Here is a 21,339-nt window from a genome sequence, read left to right on the forward strand (position 1 = left end):
TGCGTGCAGCGCCCTCCAGGCTCCACGTGACCACTCCACGCGACGGCAGTGGAATAGATGCATGAGTAAATAAACGAGCAGCTCTGACTGTCACCAACTCCTTAAATATGAGACTTGGTGGCGTTTAATTAGACAAAATGCAGGCTTCTGGATTGGGCATGCTCATTGTGAGGTGAGAGAGGAGCGGGACCCGGTGAGGAGAACAGGCAGTTCGGGCGTTTTTTTTTTCTTCTTTTTTATTGTGGAGGCTTGACGCCCTCTCACGTTTTTGATCGTGTAGCAGCCCTGAGAACACGACTGCTCTTCCATCAGACAGGCTTGGGGGGACATGTCCCGCTTTGCATCGACAGGGGGAAAGTCTCCGCGTAATGTAGCAGTCATCAGTGGAGACAAAGACCTGCTGCTTCGTGGCAGCGCGTCGTCAAAGCGGAGAGGGAGCGCGCAGAGCGGGGTGTGAAGGAGGCGAGTCTGTAGGCAGCGGGGACCGAAGCGCGCAGCCTCTCCAGGCGCTGTCCACTCAGCACCACGGCAGTCACCTTGCTGTGAAAGTCACAAACCCTCTTGTCTGATCAGTCGGCGCAATCTGGTCTGAAGAATTCGATGTTATCACCTCCTGGTTGGGAGGAAGACTGCCATGCTCCTATCTCGACATCTTGGATCTAGCAGCGGTGTGACGTCTATTCCCTTCCTTTGGCTCCAGTCGGTTTGGATTTAGGCTGTTTCACGGTCCCTACAGGTGTTTCAGATCCTCCAGTTCTGCAGAACATGCCAGGTGTGAATGGAGTCTGGCCTGAAACGAAGGAGCTCTGATTCCTTTCTCAGCTGCTGAGAGACGACAGGGTGCTTTTGTGTGCGTAATCGTGCGCCTCAGCCTCATCACTTGTGTGCATAGTTACAAGGTGCGCCTGTTTACCTTTGCGATGTGGGGAACCTATTGGAGAAATGCCTAAGGGACGCAATGGGCCTGAGCGACGACAAGGATCGCATTGTGATAAACGTGGGAGGGATCAGACATCAGACGTACCGCAGCACCCTGCGCACCCTACCTGGAACCCGCCTGTCCTGGCTGGCCGAGCCTGATGCGCCCAACCACTTTGACTATGATGCCAAGATTGAGGAGTTTTTCTTCGACCGCCACCCAGGCGTTTTTGCACATATCCTTAATTATTACAGAACAGGTAAACTGCACTGCCCGGCTGATGTCTGCGGGCCCCTCTATGAGGAGGAGCTGGCCTTCTGGGGCATTGATGAGACAGACGTGGAGCCATGCTGCTGGATGACCTATCGCCAGCACAGGGAGGCGGAGGAGGCCCTTGATAGTTTCGGTGGGGGGGGTCTGTTAGACCTGGGGAGCGATGATCCAGACCCAGAGCCGGAACACACTGAGGATGAGGTGGATGAAATGACAAGGAGGCTGGCGCAGGGGGACTCCCCCGATGCCAGGAGTGGGAGCCTGTGGAGCCGCTGGCAGAAGCGCGTTTGGGCTCTGTTTGAGGACCCTTACTCTTCTAAATATGCAAGGGTGAGTGGATTTTAAACAGCAATATAATTCTGTTAATATATTATTTGATTTTGTCACACAAGACCTGCTTAAATTCTCATTAAATGTATCAATCACTTCAGACTGCATTTGCTGTTTAGGTGAGTCCAGGAGGGGATTTCTGACCTTGCACTGGGTTTCCACAGTCAGCCAATATCTAAATATCCTAAAAAGTTGTTTTAAAACATTGTTTACATGCATCTATCTTACAGCAGGAACAGATAACTCCTTATGACTCATAGAGGTGCTCATGTTTCCAAAGGATCTGAGGGCTCTCTGGTTAAACGGGTCAGCTGGAGATGAGGAAACCTGCTCTTTGGCACCACCAGATTATTAGTGGCAGGCCTCCAAACAAAAATGAGGTTGCTGTTGGATGTGACATTTTCAGCAGTCACATCGGCAGGTTTCCATCTGGATGTGATTTGCCTTAATGGTGACAGTAATTTTTCACCTCTAGTTAATTTGAATCCCTGCATGGTTGAATTTATTTCCAATTAGAAAAAAACATTCTTCAATGTTTTTCCTGTTGAAGGATGATAAATTCATTGAGTCCTTTATAAACGTTGGAATTAGCAACATACGACATAAAGGTGTTAAACACTTGGCCCCACAAAGACCTGTGTGCTACATACTGCTTATTTGAACCCTTTCTAGGGTTTTGGGAGTGGTTCCACATACACTCACACACTTGTCTCATATTCAACAGCAACAAAACTAGAGCAAGGACTTACAGAGACTCTCCCAAGACTGGCAGAGAGATTAATTAGACACGAGCGTCAGAGTTAATTACAGACTTTAGTCACAGTGGATGTATCAGTGGAGAGGACATGCCACTGCCTTGCACTGTCAGTCTCTTGTTTGCCAGCAACAGTCAGATTTAGCCAATAAGAGGATTTTGTGTTTGTGTATCATGCTCCCTGCAGCCTGCACCAATAAGACACTGCTTTTGTTTAATGGTTTGAATAGTGGGATGTTGGCTAAGAGAGATAATTGGTCTAGAGGCATCTATGGATGAAATGAAAGAGGCGTATCAGAGGAGACCTTAATCACTTCTGTGGATTTTGAGGCAGTGCTCCTAGTCTGTAAGAAATGAGAATGTCATTAATAGTTTTAGATTTCAAAAAGAGTATAAAAAGGAAAGTTACCATGGTATGATGGAGGCTTCTGGTTGTTAATCTCTGTAAACATCTATTTTTGAAGGACACATCAAATTATATTGATGTAATTTTATAAAGAATCCACATTTTAGTTTGATAAAACATCAGAAAATATTTAGGCTCCAAACACAGACACAAATCATTGTTGTTTTATGTAAGACAGCTTGTGAGAAAGAGTAAATATTGTAGCAAATTTGCACGTTTCCTTTCATTAACAATTTAAATTAATGCAATCATATTTGAAATGTGCTTCAATAAAACATGTTTGTGGATGTGGTTTTAGGGGTCTTGACTCAGAATTCAACACTCCCATCTTGACATTATTCAAACATAGAGGGGAAGCTGACATTCACCAGCAGAAGTGATTTCCTCAGAACAATGGAATGAATCCCCTGGTGATGAGACATTATAATGAGAGCCTGTTTTCCATCCTGTGCTGCACGTCTGCCTGCCTGTGAATGGACGTGACTGCTAAACAGGCAGCGTTTCCTTCATTCAGAGGACAACCCAGACGTCCAACTTACATCTTCCCCAAAATCCGTCATTACTCCTTCTTCCTGCTTAACCGTCCATTAGTTTAAAAGACACCAAGGAACCTTGCATATTTCCATGCCCAACTAAACTGTTATTGATCCAGCTTTTGCACTACACAGATTGCTCTCTTCGTGTTTATCGTTTTATTTTCTGTCCTCACGCCTCTTATCCCTAAGATAAATCAGCTGATTCTCCGTAATTGTTTGAAGAAGCAGGAGCAGTACTATAAACCAGGACCCTGTAATGAGACAAAGATAACATAAGGATAGGATTGCAATCAGTGTCCCGGGGATACACTGGATCTGCCACACTCAGTTGCTTTAGAAATCTCAACCTAAAGTGGGGAAATCGGATATTCCGATAAATAAATAAGAGGTATAAAGTACACTTTGGGGTTTAGGATAATTACGGGTATCTACAGTCACAGGAGTCTGAGCAATTTGACCTTGTGCAGGGAAGACCTACTACAGTCAGGGCTGCGACAGAAGGAGCCCTGGCTAAATTTAGACAAGTGAATTAATGCCAGAGCCCCTTTTGTTGCTGCTAGGTCTTTCTTATTCTGCATGTAGCACACCCAAGAAATTCCCATGACCTTGAAAAAAAACTAAGGCGAGGAGAGGACAAAGAAGCTCATACTGGTAGTCCCTAGAATGACTCTACAAAATCAAGACACACACAAGCTGTGGTTCTCACTGTCAAACAAAATGCCTCTGTCTGAGATGGTAGATCGAATTGCATTTCCTGTCAGGAATGGATGTTTTTAAGCTCAATAACATTTCATGAACTATTGTTTTTTTCTCCTCTTTACCCTCTTCCCATCTCACTTCCTTCTCCTCTTCCTTTTTCCTGCTCAGTGGATAGCTCTGGCCTCGCTGTTCTTTATTCTGGTGTCCATCACCACCTTCTGTCTGGAGACCCACGAAGCTTTCAACCCAATCGTCAACCGCACATATGTGGAACACTTGGACAACATCACAACAGAGAACACGTACCAGGAGACAGAGACGGCAGCCTACCTCACCTACATTGAAGGCGTTTGTGTGGTGTGGTTCACTTTTGAATTTCTAATGCGAATAACTTTCTGCCCAAACAAGTTTGATTTCATTCGTAACGCGCTGAACATCATAGACTTTGTGGCCATTCTGCCCTTCTACTTGGAAGTGGGCCTCAGTGGGCTGTCCTCCAAGGCAGCTAAGGACGTGCTGGGTTTCCTGAGGGTGGTTCGCTTTGTGCGGATCCTGCGAATCTTCAAGCTGACCCGTCACTTTGTGGGACTGCGCGTTCTGGGCCACACACTGAGGGCCAGCACCAACGAATTCCTTCTCCTCATCATCTTCCTTGCTCTCGGTGTCCTGATCTTTGCCACTATGATCTACTATGCTGAACGGATTGGCGCTAACCCCAACGACCCTCGAGCTAGCGACCACACACAATTCAAGAACATCCCAATTGGATTCTGGTGGGCTGTAGTGACCATGACGACCCTCGGCTATGGAGACATGTACCCCAAAACGACATTTGGCATGCTGGTTGGAGCTCTGTGCGCCCTGGCAGGTGTGCTTACCATTGCAATGCCCGTTCCTGTGATTGTCAACAACTTTGGAATGTATTACTCATTGGCTATGGCGAAACAGAAACTACCAAAGAAAAAGAACAGGCACATCCCTCGGGCCCCCCAACCAGGTTCTCCCAACTACTGTAAAGCAAGCATCAGCTCCCAGCATCCAAGTCCCATTGCCAATGACGATGTTTTCGAGATTAAGTTTCAAGGTAAGACATACATCCTCATATATTGTGCTGTGTAACTCTTGTTTTCTGACCTTGTGAATTGACTTAACTGCCATTCAGGTAACCCTTCAATTGCATGATTCATCATGAGTTTGAACCAATAAATTAACTTCTAAAGACAGTCAATAATATATGTAATAAAATGTAAATTCAATTTGGGATAGGAGAATAAAGAGACAGAGGCAAACCATGAGTAATCTAGCTATTGATTTTACACTTCTTAATGCAGTGACTCACTCCTGCTCTCTCTTAAAACCAAGTGGGAAAAAGCATTTGCAACATTAAGAGCAACACAAGCAGGCGTCTGCTGAAGTTCATTCAAATGTACTGATGATAAAGGAAAAGGGAATTTTTATGAAACAGCTGAACTTCAAACAGTATAAACAACAGACTAAACCCGTGCAGTGAGGTTTATCGTACAGTTTAATCCCTATGCGCCTTAAAGTGTAAAGCAGGACAGATTGGAAAAAAAAACACAACAACTTATCACCTACTTTGAGAGTGCAGCAAAAAAATCTCAAAATTAAAAAGATTGTTTTGTTTGCTTCAAGACTCCAAGCTGAATGGCGAGGCAGCTAATGCGGCTCTGGCTAATGAAGACTGTCCCCACATAGACCAGGCTATTTCTCCGGAAGAAATCTTCAGCCCCAGCGAGAGAGAGCGGCCCTGCTTTCTGGTCACCACTGCTGAGCGTCCAAACCACACTGGGGGCAGAGTGAAGAGGGGTACGTACAGTAATAGCCAATCACAAGCCCCCCTCAAACACTGACACCCTATAGACCATAGACAGGACACGCTCCTCTTTGTCTATTTGAATGTCACACCGCAAATGTCCCACAGTTGCTCCCACACCAACGGTCTGATCGGTCAGAGCAGCCTTCACGTAATCTCCCAGCGGCTGCTTCTCCCAAATCAACCTGTGGGATTTTGTATATAGTCCAACACAAAATATATTTTAAGGCCAAGCACAATCACCACATATCCTGAGACTAGTTTTCCACATTTACATGATATATATTTTTTGATACCATGCACACTGTAATACACCTATTTATCCACCAGTAAGAAAGCTATTTTTGACTTTTACATGATGTAGAGTGTGATGTCCTACGTGCGTAAGAACGCGTTCATGTGCTACACGTGCATCTTGTATGTGTTTTAATGATAAATACTCTTACTTACAACTATTCTTTTTGATCATAACGGTGCATGAAATGTCTTGCTGATGGGTGCTATAAGGATGGTGATGGAGCACAACACAGATATAGGAAGCTTCATGTCTAATAACTTTATGTCAATTTTTTTGTTTTCTGGTTTCTACAAAAATTGTCAACAACTCTATTCAATTAATTTTATTTTACATTTAAAAAGACAACAGTCTTTGAAAATTATTTAGGCCATTTGCAGTATGAAGCACATAATTCTGCCTGCAGTAATGAAAACATTCCCTGCCTGAGGTGCCTGCCTGTTGAGAGTTTATTGTCCAGTGTTTTACTCCAAGCCATTCCAGTACCACCCGTTGCATGCTGGTCTACTCCTGATGCGCTCAATGCATGGAGAACAACAATGCGTTTGAAGTCTGTGTTGACTTGTGTCATTCGAGACAAAAACAAGAAAGCAACAGGTCTAGCGTTAGCAGTAAGGAACACCGAAAAAATTGTCATGGATTCAGTGCTGCAGTGTACTCAGAACATTCTCTGTTTTTCAACTGAAGGTTATGAAAAGCCTTGGAGCCTTAACAGCATGTCTGGCATGAGCGGGGATGCCTCTGGAGTGTCCTCAGTGTCCGCCCTGCCCTGCAGCCCACCCTGTCTAATGCAGCACTCACATTCTCCCATCCCATCCATTATGTAGCATGGTTGAGTAGCAGACACAATGCCATTGGAAGGCCAGTCCACACTTCTTTCTTATCTTTCCTGTCAGATTTTGCTTTGACACTTGCCTTCGCTCCTGCTTTCTTTTTTTCCATTTTTGCTTTATTATTTTTCTGGAAAACTGTATTCTTATTGTGCTTATACTCAAGCTTCCCAAGTGTTCTCCTTGGGTGTGTCATCCTATCCTAGAGTAGAAGACATTGGCACATGCCACTCTGCATGGGTCACCTCAGTTACAGACAAAGCACTGGTGAACTGCAGGTTTACTCCATTATTCTTCCTGTGTTTACATCATTGCCTGTTGCTCTGTTGCTTTTGATCTCTTCTATTTCTCTGCTAAAAACTTTTATACCATATGCTTTTTGATTTTTGTGAGAAGAAAAATGGCAGAAAGCAACCCCTACTAACAGTATGCTGGACATGAATTATAAATGCTTTTAAACATATGTCTAAAAAGCTGTTAAGGCAACTGCTAAGTGCTTTGTAATTTGCAAAGCAGAGATGTTTTGATTGAAAAAAAAAAGCATTCCAGAGAAGACTCACTGTTAGCTGACAGGCCATTACAAAAATATTTAGCAAAATCTGATGCAAAATGGAGATGATGACCATTTCTATGCCACCAGTGATGAAAACAGATAATGTGAACGGACGCAAAACTGTTTGTATGTTCTACATAAAAAAATATGGTCAACTATAGAAATGAGCAGATGTGCAGCACCTGTAAGGAAAAAAAAAAGTTTTTTTTTTTTTTGTAAAAGCCTTGTCATAATTATGCATTTTGAGACAGCTTTAAAAATAGAAAAATGAAAAAAGAGACTCAGTCATAGCAGAAAGGTTTGATGTAGCGGCCATTTTTTTGCCTTCGCCCAAACTCATGCATTATTAATCTTTTATTTATTTGATGGGGATTTCCTTTTAAGATTAGCACAAGTTAACTTGAAAAATCAGTTTTAAAGCCAACCTATGTGGTTATGAGCACAAATAGATCTCTTTCCATCATTAGCCATGGGTTTTTAGACAGTATTAAAAGGCTGCCGCAACTGTCACTGCCATGACGCTAAATTGATGAAGGACAAAATAGTTATAAATCAATGGTGCCTTCATACCTGGTGAGGCAAAGAAAAAAATTGATGGAAAGATTACTTAAGTGTAGCATCATTACATCTAAATATCTTTATTATAGCAGTGTTGGAAAAGCTTTATTTTATGAAGGGGTGCTTTGTAACTTTTTCCACCAGCAATCAGAATAAGGAAACCTTTTTTATTCCCCTGCAGGGTGACATAGCATTAAAGAATAACAGGCAAAAAGAAGAAAAAAGAACAATAAAAACAGATTAATGGCCCAATTTTTGTATAAAAAGCACAAACTACAAAGGGGGAAAAAGGCAACTTGATAGAGCCAACACAAATCAAGTTAGGACTAACCAGATGTCACAGTGACTATATTTCTGTATGTATGTCCATTGGTTCAAAGCAGCAACAGCCTATTGTCACTTGTACTGATACTGTCCCATTTATTATGCACAAGTTTTTCAGGGCACTTTATCAAAATTTATGTAGACTAATCAGAGGTGTTGATTTGTAGAAGATGATGTAGTATAGCAATTCCAGCAACTCATCCAAGTTTTGTTTTACTCTGAATGAGCAGTTTTACATTTCTAGTCATGTCTGTTGTGGTAATTAATGGACGTTATTTAAAAAAAAAAAGTTAAAATTATAATATTAGTGTGACGTTTTGATGTAAAGAAATACAGGTGAATTAAATGGTAATGCAATTTAAAGGGGGGAGGAACAATAGCACAGTGTCTAATGTAAGTCTACTTTGAGAAAGGTAATTGCATGTATTGTACTTTTATGCAAGAGAAAAGTATTCAACTAAAACATGTAAATACAAAGTCATTGCATGAAATAAATTTTTTACACAATGAGCGTTTAGACTCTGTTTTTATGCAACCCCACATGCAGACATACATGCGCTTGTTTTTATCGACAACTGTTTGACCCTCTGTCCGCCGCTGTTGGAGTCAGGGGGATTCACACAGAGGAGGTTACTGTGAGAGCATGATGCAGGTCAAACAAACGCATGACAGTGACTGACCTGCTCTACGTCAAACTATAAAGCGCAGCATGATTAGGCATGTTCATTAACCGACCCGGAGTCCAACCTTCCGCATTCAGACACCAGTCTGATGTCTGACGCCTTCTCTAAGCATGGGAACAACATGGTAAACCCATGTTTACCATGAGGAACTAACGGAGCACATTTTCTTTACTCATCGCCATCATGTCCATCATGTCCATCATTTTGCATTATTTGTGTAATAATTCATTTTTGTTATTGTTTTTTTTATATGTTTATAGAGACCCAACGACAGCAGCGGAGCAGACAACCAACAGAGTCAGTTTGTGTTATGAACCATGGTGTACCAACCACTATGTGTATGACCCATAATGGCCCATCACCCACCTGATAGTGCTAAAGCATTGTTGTGTGTATTACTTAGGATTTTTTTAAAGGGGTGCGACAGTGAGAACCTGTACCTCACAAACTCAGCATAGATGTAGCACTGAGGACGTTTTGTTGTCAAGCCTTATGTAGCTCAGTATCTGTGACTGGTTACAGTGTTGTAATTTGTGTGCCTATTTTCAGTGTGTGCTAGTGCTGTAAATACGCTTCTTTTGTGTGCTGAAAGTTGTGTGTACCAATGTTTTGAGTGTTCATCTTATATTTGTGTGCTTCCTCTGTCGAAAAAAAATGTCGCTCCAATTTTTTTTTTTTTAATCACAGATACCTTCAGCAAAAAAACAAAAAAAAAAAACAAAGAAAATCACCTGTAATGTCAGCCAGACTTGACATTTTAGGACAAATTACGTTTGCACTGTCATAGTCACATCTTTGTAGACTTTTGCACTGTTTTGCACCAGTGAAATTTTAAAAACCATCCGTTATGTTTTCCAAGCAGCCAAGAAAACATAAAAGAAAAAAGAAGTTTGATATAAGAGACTTTAAAACTGTAAGTGGTGATGTGAGCATTTGTCAAAAATTCGGAACTATCAAGAATCGATTAAAAAAGAAAGGCTTAGAAAGAAAATAGAATAATAAGTGATACTTCTTGTTGACATCATACACTTTTTTTCGTTAGTAATTTGGCATATTAATCAACACCACCAGCTAATAACAAACCTTTACCATCAAACTGGACAAGTGCCTCTGTTACCCGAATTGTTTTAGCCAGTAAGGAGTTCACTCACACATTGAAAGTCTTTTTTAGTTAACAATAACCAGCACAGTTCAGCTCTCTAAAGCGCACAAAAGAAATGAGAAAGTCCCTTATGGATCAAGCTTAGTTAAAATCTGAAAGGAAACAAACACTGTTTGTGTGTTGAAGTTAGAAGGGACCAACTTTTTACTGCTCAACTGCAAACACACTGCCTACCACTTGCCTAAATCTGTGTGCAGTCAGGGACAGCAAACTGAATCTGCCAAAAGAGGGGGAGAGGCATGGAAACAGTGCATTGTTTGACACAGGAAAAGAAACCTTACAAACACACAACTTAAGAGGCAAATAATGTGTGCCATCCAGCAAGGTTTCAGTGTGTTTGGAACAACGTGCATTCAGTGGGTTGTTATTTTTACGGAGTTCAGTGACTTTTTTGGATTGGTTTGTTGTTTTCCCTTTTTTTTGTGTCTTTTTTGACCGATATCGTTCCGATCTGTACAATAAATAGTAAATTAAAAAAAACAACTATAGAAATAATCACTTTTCAATGAGTGTCAATTCCTTTTATTGTTTCAAACTAACAAAATAAAAATGACATCAAGCTATGCAAAATTTCTGAGAAAGTTGGGTCATCATTTAATTAGCATAAACCACAAGTATTAGCATAAATACTTTAATAAAAAATTGCATCTTTTTATTAGCTTTGAAAGTCTTTATTGAAAAATTGGATGTATTCCACAGGTGCAAAGTTTACATTAAATCCATGAATAACAGTTTATTTCTTGAAGTAAGGAAGAGGTAGAAAGGAGCAAAATATAAATAAACAAGTGACTGACTTTCAAATATGGAAATATTGTCCTGCAGCTGTGATTGATGACGTATATGATGCCTGAGACATTTTCCAGAATCAGGGACTTCCTTACACACACAAACAAAAGAAATTGGAATAAAAATCAGTTTTTGTATCAGTTCATCCATCCCCTAACATAATCCAGAATATTTTGACTTTAAGGACAAACATTGCAATGGCATTACATTTTTTTCACATCACCTTCATCAAACTGACAGCTAGGCTGAAGGAACTGTGACCCTTGCAGCATGACAGATTTCCCAGACTGCTTTTCTGACATCTGTACTTGAAAGTGACACCTATGTAGTTTGCTTAAATGCCATTTGGAAAGGTGAACTGTGGTTTGCAGACAAGGGGAAACAGAAAAAAAAGTTTCCTGTAATTTATAATTTCATGCTGCGTCGTTTTTCTGCTCCAGTGGAAACAGTTATCCTCGTACACACTGCCATGGAGTGTCCAGCCCCACAGCCAACCAGAACAGCACGTAGATTAGAAATGAGCCCTGGATGAAGTACGTTAGTTTGAAAACCATTTCCACACATCCCATGTTCATTCCAGCCCCATGACAGGAGACGATCCCCTGAAACACAAAGTGGTCTTGGGTCAGTGAAGCTGCCAGAAGGCAGAAACAGCAACGGGCACAATTAGCATCCAGAAGAAACAAGGGCAAAAAACAAAAACAAATATACAGAAAAAAAGGCGAATTAAAAAAAAGATGAAAAAAACAGAAGGCACACATCTCACACAGAGCTCCTCTGATCCCTACATTTGGCCTGTAATAACACCACCCTGCTTTTCACAGCTGGTGAGCTTGTTGGAGGGTGTGGTCAGGTCTGCATCACAGCGGAGACACGTGCCATGGCAACACGGTTACCTAATAGGCTCCATTGCCATGGCAACAGAAGCGAGTTTGCTTTCTCAAGGGTAGCACATCTTCAAGCTTTTTTGTTGTTGTGTGCCTTTCATGCCACATAATCATTTATTCCAGCGAGAGGCTTCGTCTTCTTTCTGTGCTTTCAGTCCGTCTCTGAAAAGCGGCAGCCTCCAAGCTTTCGAATTTGCCAGTAGACACATATGTTTGCACAAGTTAAGAGCTAAGTTAAGATTTCATGCCAGCAGCTTATGTCCGTGTGACACTCTGCCAGATGGGGCGCGTGCATTACAAACTCCTATTTGGCCTAGCCTTTATTGTGCTTCACAAATCCAAAACTGGACGCAATAATGTCCGATCTTTTGCAGAAATGTGTGCAGAAGACATTCTTTTAGTGGTTTCAAGGATGCCATTCTTTATCTTATTTTGGTGTTCCGCTCAAATGCATGGACCCGCAGGCTGGAGTACGGCACAACAGGGTTTCCATGGTAACCAACTACCTTCAAAAATTCAGCTCAAAAACAAGAATGAAAAAAAATAGTCAAATTTCACATCTCCTTGAGAGTGCCACATGGACATCATCTGCAGGAAATGCCTCTTTAGCCTAACTTTTGCACGATTCTACAGGATATATAAAAATATTGCATCTAAGGTTTGAGCACCGTTCAAGTTGAAGTATTCACCCGAGCATTTTTCCTCAGATTTGATGACGTGTGCCAGAAGATTCTTTGGCCATCTCCCAGGTCTGAGTGAGGATGATGAGCTTCACGCTCACAGACCCCTTTCTCAGGTGTAAATGGGCACAGGCCTGAGCAGGCAACAGATATCATAGGCAGCATGCAGCGCTCTCTGTTCCTTTCCGCCTGACCTACTTCAGAACCAGAAATAGCAGCACTCTGGTCCCTGCTTCCAATCCTGTTTTGCCTTTTTATTGCTCCTGCCACCACGCACAAGACAGGAGAAGAAAAGGGGAAGACAGCATGGCGGAGGAGTGAGGTGCTGGAGGTTCCTGTCAGCCTTGCCGCTGCTAATCTTCCTTTCTCATCTGCTAAGTCAACTTTAGAAACTATGGAGACATGTTTCAGACAAAAAGTCCGCCCGCTATTCTCTGACCAATGACATATCAATAATGTTTATTGTGATAAGTGGTTAAACACAGAACATTGATGGCATGGCTACTTTTACTGTAGAAACACCAGCAGTGTTTAACATTCTTCCCTTTTCTCCTCTAGACCCTCGACTTGTTTTTGGCGTTACCTTTGCAGCATTTTTATTCGTGGCACAAGAAAGTGGGTCAGAGTTTGAAATTTGATGTAAAAGATTTAACATCCAGAAAGTTTCATAACAGTGAAAAAACAGGTGACGTTTACCAGAGTTGAAAAGGAATGGAAGCCCCCCCCCTTTTTTTTTTAAAGAGGGCTTTTTAGGGAATAGCAAACATTTTGGATCAGAACTCTTGTTTTGTTTTTGTTTTTTGGACGCAGTTTCCATCTTCAAATCTAATGTAAATCTTAACAGTTTATGAAACATCTAAAAGGCAAAAAAACTAATGAGTGTGGGTTAACTCGGCTTTCACAGGCCGTTGGGGTAATTACTTCTGTCATTGATACGCATCTGTAATTACATCCTGATGCGAAGGCCACAGAGAGATGAGCTGATCTCACAAACCGTCTGATGCTTCTGGAGGATTTTAAATCCTAGATGTTTTATTATCATATGTTAGGAGGTTTGCAGACAAACTCGGTACCAAAGAAAGAGATGACTTATCTGTGGATAATGCTTGTTCTTTGAAGGACTCAGTCAGTCGTGTCGGGCCACAAAGGGCGTCTCAGGTTTCCGTCAGTAGCACTTACAGAAACCAATAAAAGCTCTTCTAAGGGAGGAGATTTGTACCATGAATGGCTTCATCCGTCTGCTAAAGTGAAGCCTTTTAGTCTGTCAAACTTTAGCTAAAATTATTGTTCACATAGAAACATCTGGGAAAAGGAATTATGTCCATAAAAAAATCATTCTAAAAGATATAAAATGATTAGACATAAAACATTTAATAGAACAATTTTTTTTACCATTTTAGACACCAAAATGGTGACAGATGGAGAACCACAGTGATCTTTGTGTTTATGCAACAGTGGTTCTGACTGAAAATACATATTCATGTTTTGACATCTTCATGTTATAAACAGATACTGTAAAACAGAAAAGATAGAAATAAAAATAAACTTTTTTTATTTTAAATAGTACAGATGAACATGTTTGGCTTTTTAGATGTGCTGGACTAATTTCACATAGGGGAAATAAGAAATAATAAATATCTTTTATTTTCAGTAGGAAAATCATTCCTCTGTCACAAATATAAATATTTTAAAAACTGCAGCATGACACACATGAACCCTTTAAGCAAGCAGCATCGTCTCAAAAAACTCATCATTTTAGAGCTTAAAAACTACTTAGCATTGCTTCTTTGTTTAAGAATAGGGAGAAATATTTGCTTGAAGCTAAATTACCAATGGATTAAACATTAAAATCCTGCAGGGCAGTTGAGAGCAACTCACATATGTGCCGTTGGTATATCCGTTACTATGGCGACATTGTTTTCGACTTGAGCCGTGTTAAACGTGACAGCGTGTGGTTTGTAGGTGGGCGGGTCAAACTGATGTGAGATTATAAAACACAAAAACCCTGAGAAATCAATCTCTGCTGGAACACTTTATCACTAAAAAGTGTATTTTCTAATAAACTAGAATCTGCCGTCACCATCTTAAGCAGTCTTTCTTGTGTTATGTTTTTTTTTTTTTTGTTTCTTTTGTGTTGTGTCAGAAGAACGGAGTAGAAAATTTATAAAAAAATGCAAGAAAATCATTGTATAAAAAAGCTCACCAACAACAGCAAGGTTATGCTCGGATCCACAAGAGATCTGGGGAAACAAAAAAAAAATGCAAACATCAGTTTTCCTTTAGACAAACATTTCTAGCTTGTAAGGTCTATAAATGTTCATTGTCTATGTGGGTTTAATTTTCCTCTGACATATTTTAGGTTTTGTCTTAACATGGACTGATGGAAATGAAAAGTGACATCTTCTTCCCATTGAGTTTTTACAGCTGCCAGTTCTTTTCCTTATTCACTTTGACAGGTATTAAACCAGCATGTTCACTGTTCCTATGTTTTTGTTTATAGAATCATGCTGAAATGTATGAAGATAAATCTAATATAGATTAATCCTTATATAAACCTGCAGAAAAATCCCACTTTAAAAAAAAAAACCTCATCATTTTTAACCGTGTAATTTAGCGTTTTGTCACGTTGGATTCAAAGGACTCAAATGTAAAGAAAGGTAGGTCAGGATTTATAGTTCACTCAGCAGCTTCATCTTGTTTTTCTGCTGAACAAATACACAAGGTGACCATGGTTTGACATCCACCAGTGTTGCAGTGATGATGCGAGTGCAGTAAAAGGATTGATCCAGCACTTGCCCTTGCCCATCCCTCATGTCTACTTTACTGGTCACCATCTCCTAGCATACAGCTGCTATTCATATCACAGGTTAACTACTACAATCAGGACTTAGCCTGCACTTTCCCTTTATGTAAGTGGTTGTCTCTCAGAGAGATGCATTATGATGAGTGTGTGTTGAAGGTGATCACTAAAAGGCTCTTTTATATGGAGAGTATCAGGCTTTTACCTATATAGAATCCTCCCCTGCTTTTGTTTTAGAGCTGTGGAGGTCTAGTGCCCTCTAGTGGACATATTCAGCGTTGAACAGAAATGTAATTATTTTATTCCAAGTTGATCTGATATTTGATTTTGGACATATACTTCAAAGGAAGTATTGATGATAAAAAAAAAAAAAAAGAAATATCCAAGAGGTTTTAAGATTCAAATTTGAGGAAAATAAAAAAAAATATTTAAACATATAGGAAGAATCTGGCTAGATTTTGGGCTGAATAAAAACAAAACAAAATAAATAAACTTAAATTTCATAACACCATATCCTTTAGTGAAAGAATATGATTTGTTTTACATAAAACAAAAAACCAGCTCATAGTAATGCATTGTGGACCAACAAAATAACAAACACAATCCTGACTGGGTTGCGTTATAAAAACACACATTTTAGTAACTGTTCTGTGCAGACTGTCTTTTTTAGTAGGATCCTGTTCTCTACAGACCCAGAATTGTTGAAAGCACCTAATTACTTTTTTATTTATTTTTTATTTTAAAAACACCTGCTTGCTTTGCACAAAGGATAAATTCAAAGATTCCATTTTAAAATATTTTGTTGCAGTCATTAAAAACCCACTCTGATCCTCTTTTAAGCCATTTTCTAAGCATTGCCAGTGGTTTTTTAACCATGATTACACCGTTTTTAGCCAAAATAAAAAAACACGTGTCTATCCTAGGACAATTTTTGCAGAGTGGCAGAAGGTCATCAAAAATTTGCTTTTGATTACTGCTGGCACGGAGCAACCCCGCCCCCTTACCCTCCCTGTTGCTGAGAGCTCAGAGCAGAAGTGTCACAAATAAGCTCTTTTTCCAATTACTGTTTCCTTCTGCTCCTGGTTCACAACAATATGAATAAGAAAATTCTCAGAAATGCTTTTTTAAACTTAATTTTCTTTATACATGTCCTCCATCATCAGTCCCCCCCCCAAAAAAAGAAAAATATCCAAAGAAAATATTAAAAACACAAAAAATGTGATTTTCTTCAATGTAGGTCTTTAAGTAGCAGTAATACAGTTCTGTGGTGCAATCATAGAACTGTTGGTATTTCTTCTTTAGAGGTTGTTTGGGTTGTGGTGGAGTCTAACCTGTGTTGCTCCACGGAGGACGTGGACCTCTGCAGGACAGCAAACGGCCCTGCTTTGGCTAGTTCCTGTTATAAAGCCTGCTAACAGCTCCTCTGGAGTCTGAGAGTCTGAATTTGGTCGACCCAGCTGTCCGTAATCTCCTCTGCCCCAGGTGAAGACTCGACCACTCTCTGAAACACAATCACAACAGAACCTATCAAGTAAAATCCACCAATCCTGGCAGTCATCTTAGACATACATGTCATTGGGTGTCTATACCTGTTTGAGCAATGATGTGGCTCCATCCACTCCACACGTTTGAAACCTTTTCTCCATTTAGGAGAGACCGCCTGAGAGGAGTGGGAGAAGGCAAGAAGGACTCAGAAGTGCCCAACTGCTCATGTTTGTTGCTTCCCCATAGAAACAGTTCCCCTTCTTCTGTGAGCAGAAAAAGAAGCAACATGATTGAGAAAAGTACAAAAAGAGAAACTGAAAGCTGACTAAGTTCAGCTTGACTGTGTTAATTATCATAGCGTAAATATTTTTTTTTTAGAAAATGAGTTCCTCAAGTTGCACCTGTAAGGCACACGCAGTGGGCTGAACCTGCTTTTACCAGGACTGATTTCTTCTGACTGAGACCTGCGGCACAAACCATCAGCAGTGGTTACACCAAAATCGAAAGCATTTGTCTCCTGTTCTCATCTCTTTATCGTCTACCTGGAACAAGACAAGGAACGTTGGAGCGCAGGTGTGATGGAACAGAGTTTGGCCCGAGGGCTCGCTTGGCGTGACTGAAAAGACCATTCCCCCACTGATACACACAGCCTGAGTCTAAAATCACAAGGGCATGACTTTGGAGAAATAATGCAGAGAAAAATATGAAGACAAATTGCAGTGCTGCTTACCATTAACTGCGAGTGAGTGTCTCAGACCTGCTGCAACACTCACTATTGGCTCTTTCAGACACTAAAAACAAACAAACAAAAAAACAGCTTTTAAGTAGAAAACACTGAGATACGGCATTAGGTTTGCTTCAAGATTTCTTTGTATTAAATGTTCAAATCTAAACGTTTTCATGGATGACATCAACTTCATGAAATCTAACCTCAACAAGCAGTGGGTCTGCAATGTGAGTGACTGTCTCTCCAACACCCAACTGTCCAAATGCATTGGAGCCACATGCTAGCAGTCTACCGCCTTCTGTGGGTGGGAAATAACAGCAGAGTGCCATTAATTACCAAAAAAACATTTAGTCGTCTACAAGTGGACGCACTTGTAGACGACTAAATCCATGTACAACTTTGTTTTCCTCGTCTGAGCTGTCATCTGTACAGTTGGATACCTCCAATATTGCTCGCCATTTTGGTTGCACCGCTAATGTTAGGGTGGGGTTGTGAGGGGCTGTAAGCGAGTAGGAGATAACGCAAACAAAGGCATGATGGGAAATGAGGGGAGACCTACTCCATGCCAACGGTCTCGCCCACAGCTCATCAGCGAATTTCTCATGAATTCCTGCCGCTCTGCAGAAACTATGTCCTGGAAAAGTCCAGTTTTGAAATGAAATCTAAAAATGACAAGAGTGGGACTTTAATGAGGGAGTCCCAACTTTAATTCTGCCTCGCTTCAGTCACTTTAGGAGAGATAAACTTTCAAGTGAGAACTTGCTTTGAAAAAGCACTTTGTGTTCAGTTGTGAATATTTCTTACCGGTTAGCAGAAGAGAGAAATCCCAACCACAGGCAACATCTGTGACTCTCTGATTAAAGATGGGGCAGATTTGAAAAGTTGCTATGTCAGCACAGTGACCAATTCCCAGCTGACCTTTGTGATTCTGCCCACAAACAAACACCTCTCCACCCTCTGTTCAACACAAAACAACAGAACAAATAGCTTCAATAAAACAAGCTGAATCATCAGAAGCAACCACAGTTAGAAATAAAAAGGTTCAACAATATTTATTAAGAGTTGGATCACAAAAAAACTTTACAAACATTAACATTTATACTTTTTTTTCTTCAAAAACTTGAGTTATTGATCTGTTTGGTCTAAAATACAGTTTTTCAAAATCAAGAACTCAATGTCTGTACAGGAAAGTTCCTCTGTAGATTTCCTGGTGTGTCGTGTTTTTATGGTGAAGCTGTACATTCGTCTCACTTACAGGTACAGCCTGTAAATAGGTAAATACGGTTTGATCAATTTTAGGTGGTTTTGTTCAGGTTGGTCATTTTTTCAGCCTTCACCGTAAACCGGAGCATCACAGCTTACTCTGGCATCTGTTTACAGCCCACAGGTACGTTTTGTCCCACGTTAAACATATGAGGGGAATAAATGCGTCTGACTTTTCAGCTTCAGGAAAATTGTTACTAGTGAAAAAAAATCAAACACACTATATAAATAAACACAGAAAATATAGATTTTGATCAATGGAGATACAAAAAAAAGGCACTAAAACAAACAAAAAACCTAATGTATTAATTACTGGGGTTGGTGTCATTTATAATGCATTCTACTGACTTCAATCATTGTTATAAAAAGCTTGACATTTTCCTATAGCTGTTTTTATATAATGTATTTTTCCAATTATTTTTATAGCTATAAATGTCTAGATTAATATAACTATCGCATAGCTTTTTTTAAAACTTTATTGAACATTATGCCATTTTACAAAAATTCACATTCAGGTACACAGCAAGAACACAATTGCAAATGTCAAAAACATAACTATATATATATATATATATATATATATATATATATATATATATATATATATATATATATATATATATATATATATATATATATATATATATATATAACAAGAATAGAAATAGAAATAAGCCAGGGGGTTAAACTTTGCAAGAAAAAAATTGCATCCTTCACATACAGACAAGGATTTGATTTCTTTTTGCTTCTCATTACGAATGCTATTTGTATACAGATTTAACTCAGAAAAGATTAGAATGAAACAAGGTTTTCTACCAGAGAATTTACATTTGTGAATATTAGGCCTACACAATATACCGCTAATTTATCGTTCTCGCAATTTCAAGCTGTGCAATATGCATATCGCAAAAGACAGCAAATTTGCAATAAATGGTTACCTTAGATGTGGCCAAACAATCTTATGGCAGCTTGCAGTGTTTAATGGATCGAAAGAATCCCTTTCTGCATTTGGCCTATCAGATGGAGCCCTTCACGTTGTTAACTAATCGGATGGCGCCCTATTATGTTGTATGTTCGCCTCCTGCGTCAACAAGGGTCATTTGTAGTATAATTTTTAAGCTGTTGTAATGGAATGGGAATAATATTTTTGGTTGTTTTGCTAATTGTTTATATACCGCAAATTATATCGTTATCGCAATATTAATTAATAATATCGCATATCTCGAGTTTTCTTCATAATCGTGCAGCCCTAGTGAATATGAAATTTGGACAAAAAAAGCTAGAGATTTAAAAGTAAACCTGAGTCCTTTTGTGTATTCTTTGATTAAAGACCCAACACGAAATCTTTCCTGAACTATGGTATACATTTCACAGACTAATGTAGTGTTTCTGTGTGTGTAGTTTTGTATTTTGGTTGTGTTTATTGTTTTGCGTGTGTTTTCTATATCATGTAGTCATAAAGTCTCTTTCTCTTTCGCCATATTTTCCATTAAATGCTCTTTAGATTTTCCCTTGTGGAATGTTTAAAGTATATCCTCTCAGATCTTAAATAGTTACGTTTGAATAACGATGGATGTGTGTCGAAACTCGGTTATTCCAGTACCAGTGATGACAGCGGTGTGTCCCCCGCCGCCCCTCACGACCCGGATCACTTTGGTTTGCAGCTCTGAGACTCCAGAGAGCCGAGGAACAAGCTGGTCCTCCGCATGTCCCTGTCCCAGCTGCCCGTAACTGTTGGCTCCCTGAAACAACACAAATCTACAGAGGTCAGATTCAGAAACACTCGTCTTAGTTAATTCGTTTTTTTTTGTAGCGTGCTGCTTTGTATAAACAACAGGGTAATTCGCTTTACGTCGCCAAAAGTGTTTGATTCATGTTCCACTTAAATATTAAAGTTAATCAGACACAGAGATGAAATTTGGACATGTTGACAACAACGATTTATCAGGTAAAAAACTTACCCAGGTGTGTAAACAAAATTCCAGCGAGCTACGTTCCATGGGACTTTTCTTCTTTTTCTTTGGTTCAATTGAGATTTTCAAGAAAGGACTTGGTGCATTACCGCCACCAAGTGGAGAGATATGTTTATTACAGTGACAAGCAGTGGAACTAATCTAACAAAACAAACAAAAAACCCGCACATATCAGCAAATAAAAGTTCTTTATGGAATTATATTGAGAAAATGTACACGAGTGAATATGTAATAGATTATTTTAAAATAATAAAATTACTATTCATGTCTCAGCCTATCGGAAAAGAAAAGTATGTTTTCTTTTATTAGTGAGGAGGGTTCCACTGAAAAAACAAGCAACAAAAAAACAAGTGTATGAAAAGCTATCGTTTGTGTGTTTTTAGTTGAAGCAGACTATGTTTTTCTAATGTGACTACTGTTGTTCATTTCATGCAGAAGTCGAAGGACTTCCAAAGTTTTCACCTACCTTTTCTTGCAAGTGTATAGGCCTATTATACTTGGTTAAAACTGGCTAAAAGAGGCGGCACGTTGATCTCTATAGCAAATCAAATTTATTTGAATTAAAAATTTCTATGACCAGAC

General features: G+C 39.8%; 2 protein-coding genes across 4 annotated transcripts; one reads left to right on the top strand and one right to left on the bottom strand.

The window, feature by feature from the left end:
* The first annotated feature begins 32 nt into the window (after window positions 1-32).
* Window positions 33-10,726, top strand: kcnc1b (potassium voltage-gated channel, Shaw-related subfamily, member 1b). 2 transcript variants are annotated; one of them, XM_011476037.4, is made up of 4 exons: window positions 33-1,522; window positions 4,086-5,001; window positions 5,571-5,744; window positions 9,255-10,726. In XM_011476037.4, exons 1-4 carry the CDS (start codon window positions 959-961, stop codon window positions 9,362-9,364), a joined length of 1,764 nt encoding a protein of 587 aa, XP_011474339.1. In that variant the 5' UTR covers window positions 33-958; the 3' UTR covers window positions 9,365-10,726. The 2 variants fall into 2 exon arrangements, with proteins under 2 accessions (XP_011474339.1, XP_011474338.1); XM_011476036.4 differs by lacking the exon at window positions 9,255-10,726 and adding an exon at window positions 6,734-8,818.
* A 79-nt stretch (window positions 10,727-10,805) lies between these two features.
* On the bottom strand, window positions 10,806-20,864 carry sergef (secretion regulating guanine nucleotide exchange factor). 2 transcript variants are annotated; one of them, XM_023955744.2, is made up of 11 exons: window positions 20,746-20,864; window positions 20,388-20,526; window positions 18,326-18,478; window positions 17,725-17,819; window positions 17,525-17,585; window positions 17,337-17,450; window positions 17,196-17,258; window positions 16,899-17,057; window positions 16,641-16,810; window positions 14,713-14,749; window positions 10,806-11,544 (listed from the first exon to the last, which is right to left on the bottom strand). In XM_023955744.2, exons 1-11 carry the CDS (start codon window positions 20,782-20,784, stop codon window positions 11,348-11,350), a joined length of 1,227 nt encoding a protein of 408 aa, XP_023811512.1. In that variant the 5' UTR covers window positions 20,785-20,864; the 3' UTR covers window positions 10,806-11,347. The 2 variants fall into 2 exon arrangements, with proteins under 2 accessions (XP_023811512.1, XP_078804806.1); XM_078948680.1 differs by lacking the exon at window positions 10,806-11,544 and adding an exon at window positions 13,295-13,708.
* Window positions 20,865-21,339: the final 475 nt, after the last annotated feature.

The sequence above is a fragment of the Oryzias latipes genome, chromosome 6 (genome assembly GCF_053564925.1).
Source record: "Oryzias latipes strain Hd-rR chromosome 6, Olatipes_Hd-rR_3.1".
In the NCBI taxonomy this organism is placed as follows: domain Eukaryota; kingdom Metazoa; phylum Chordata; class Actinopteri; order Beloniformes; family Adrianichthyidae; genus Oryzias; species Oryzias latipes.

Bases quoted from the DNA above. Each gene is read 5' to 3' on its own strand.
- sergef (XM_023955744.2), bottom strand. From the start codon at position 20,784: ATGGAACGTAGCTCGCTGGAATTTTGTTTACACACCTGG. The intron at 14,750-16,640 runs GTTAGACTCCAC...TTGTTTCCCCAG, and splicing joins TCCTCCGTGGAGCAACACAG to ATCTCTTGTGGATCCGAGCA. The intron at 11,545-14,712 runs GTGAGCTTTTTT...TTTGTGTTTCAG, and splicing joins GCATAACCTTGCTGTTGTTG to GGGATCGTCTCCTGTCATGG.
- kcnc1b (XM_011476036.4), top strand. From the start codon at position 959: ATGGGCCTGAGCGACGACAAGGATCGCATTGTGATAAACGTGGGAGGG. The intron at 1,523-4,085 runs GTGAGTGGATTT...TTTCCTGCTCAG, and splicing joins ACTCTTCTAAATATGCAAGG to TGGATAGCTCTGGCCTCGCT. The intron at 5,002-5,570 runs GTAAGACATACA...GTTTGCTTCAAG, and splicing joins TTTCGAGATTAAGTTTCAAG to ACTCCAAGCTGAATGGCGAG.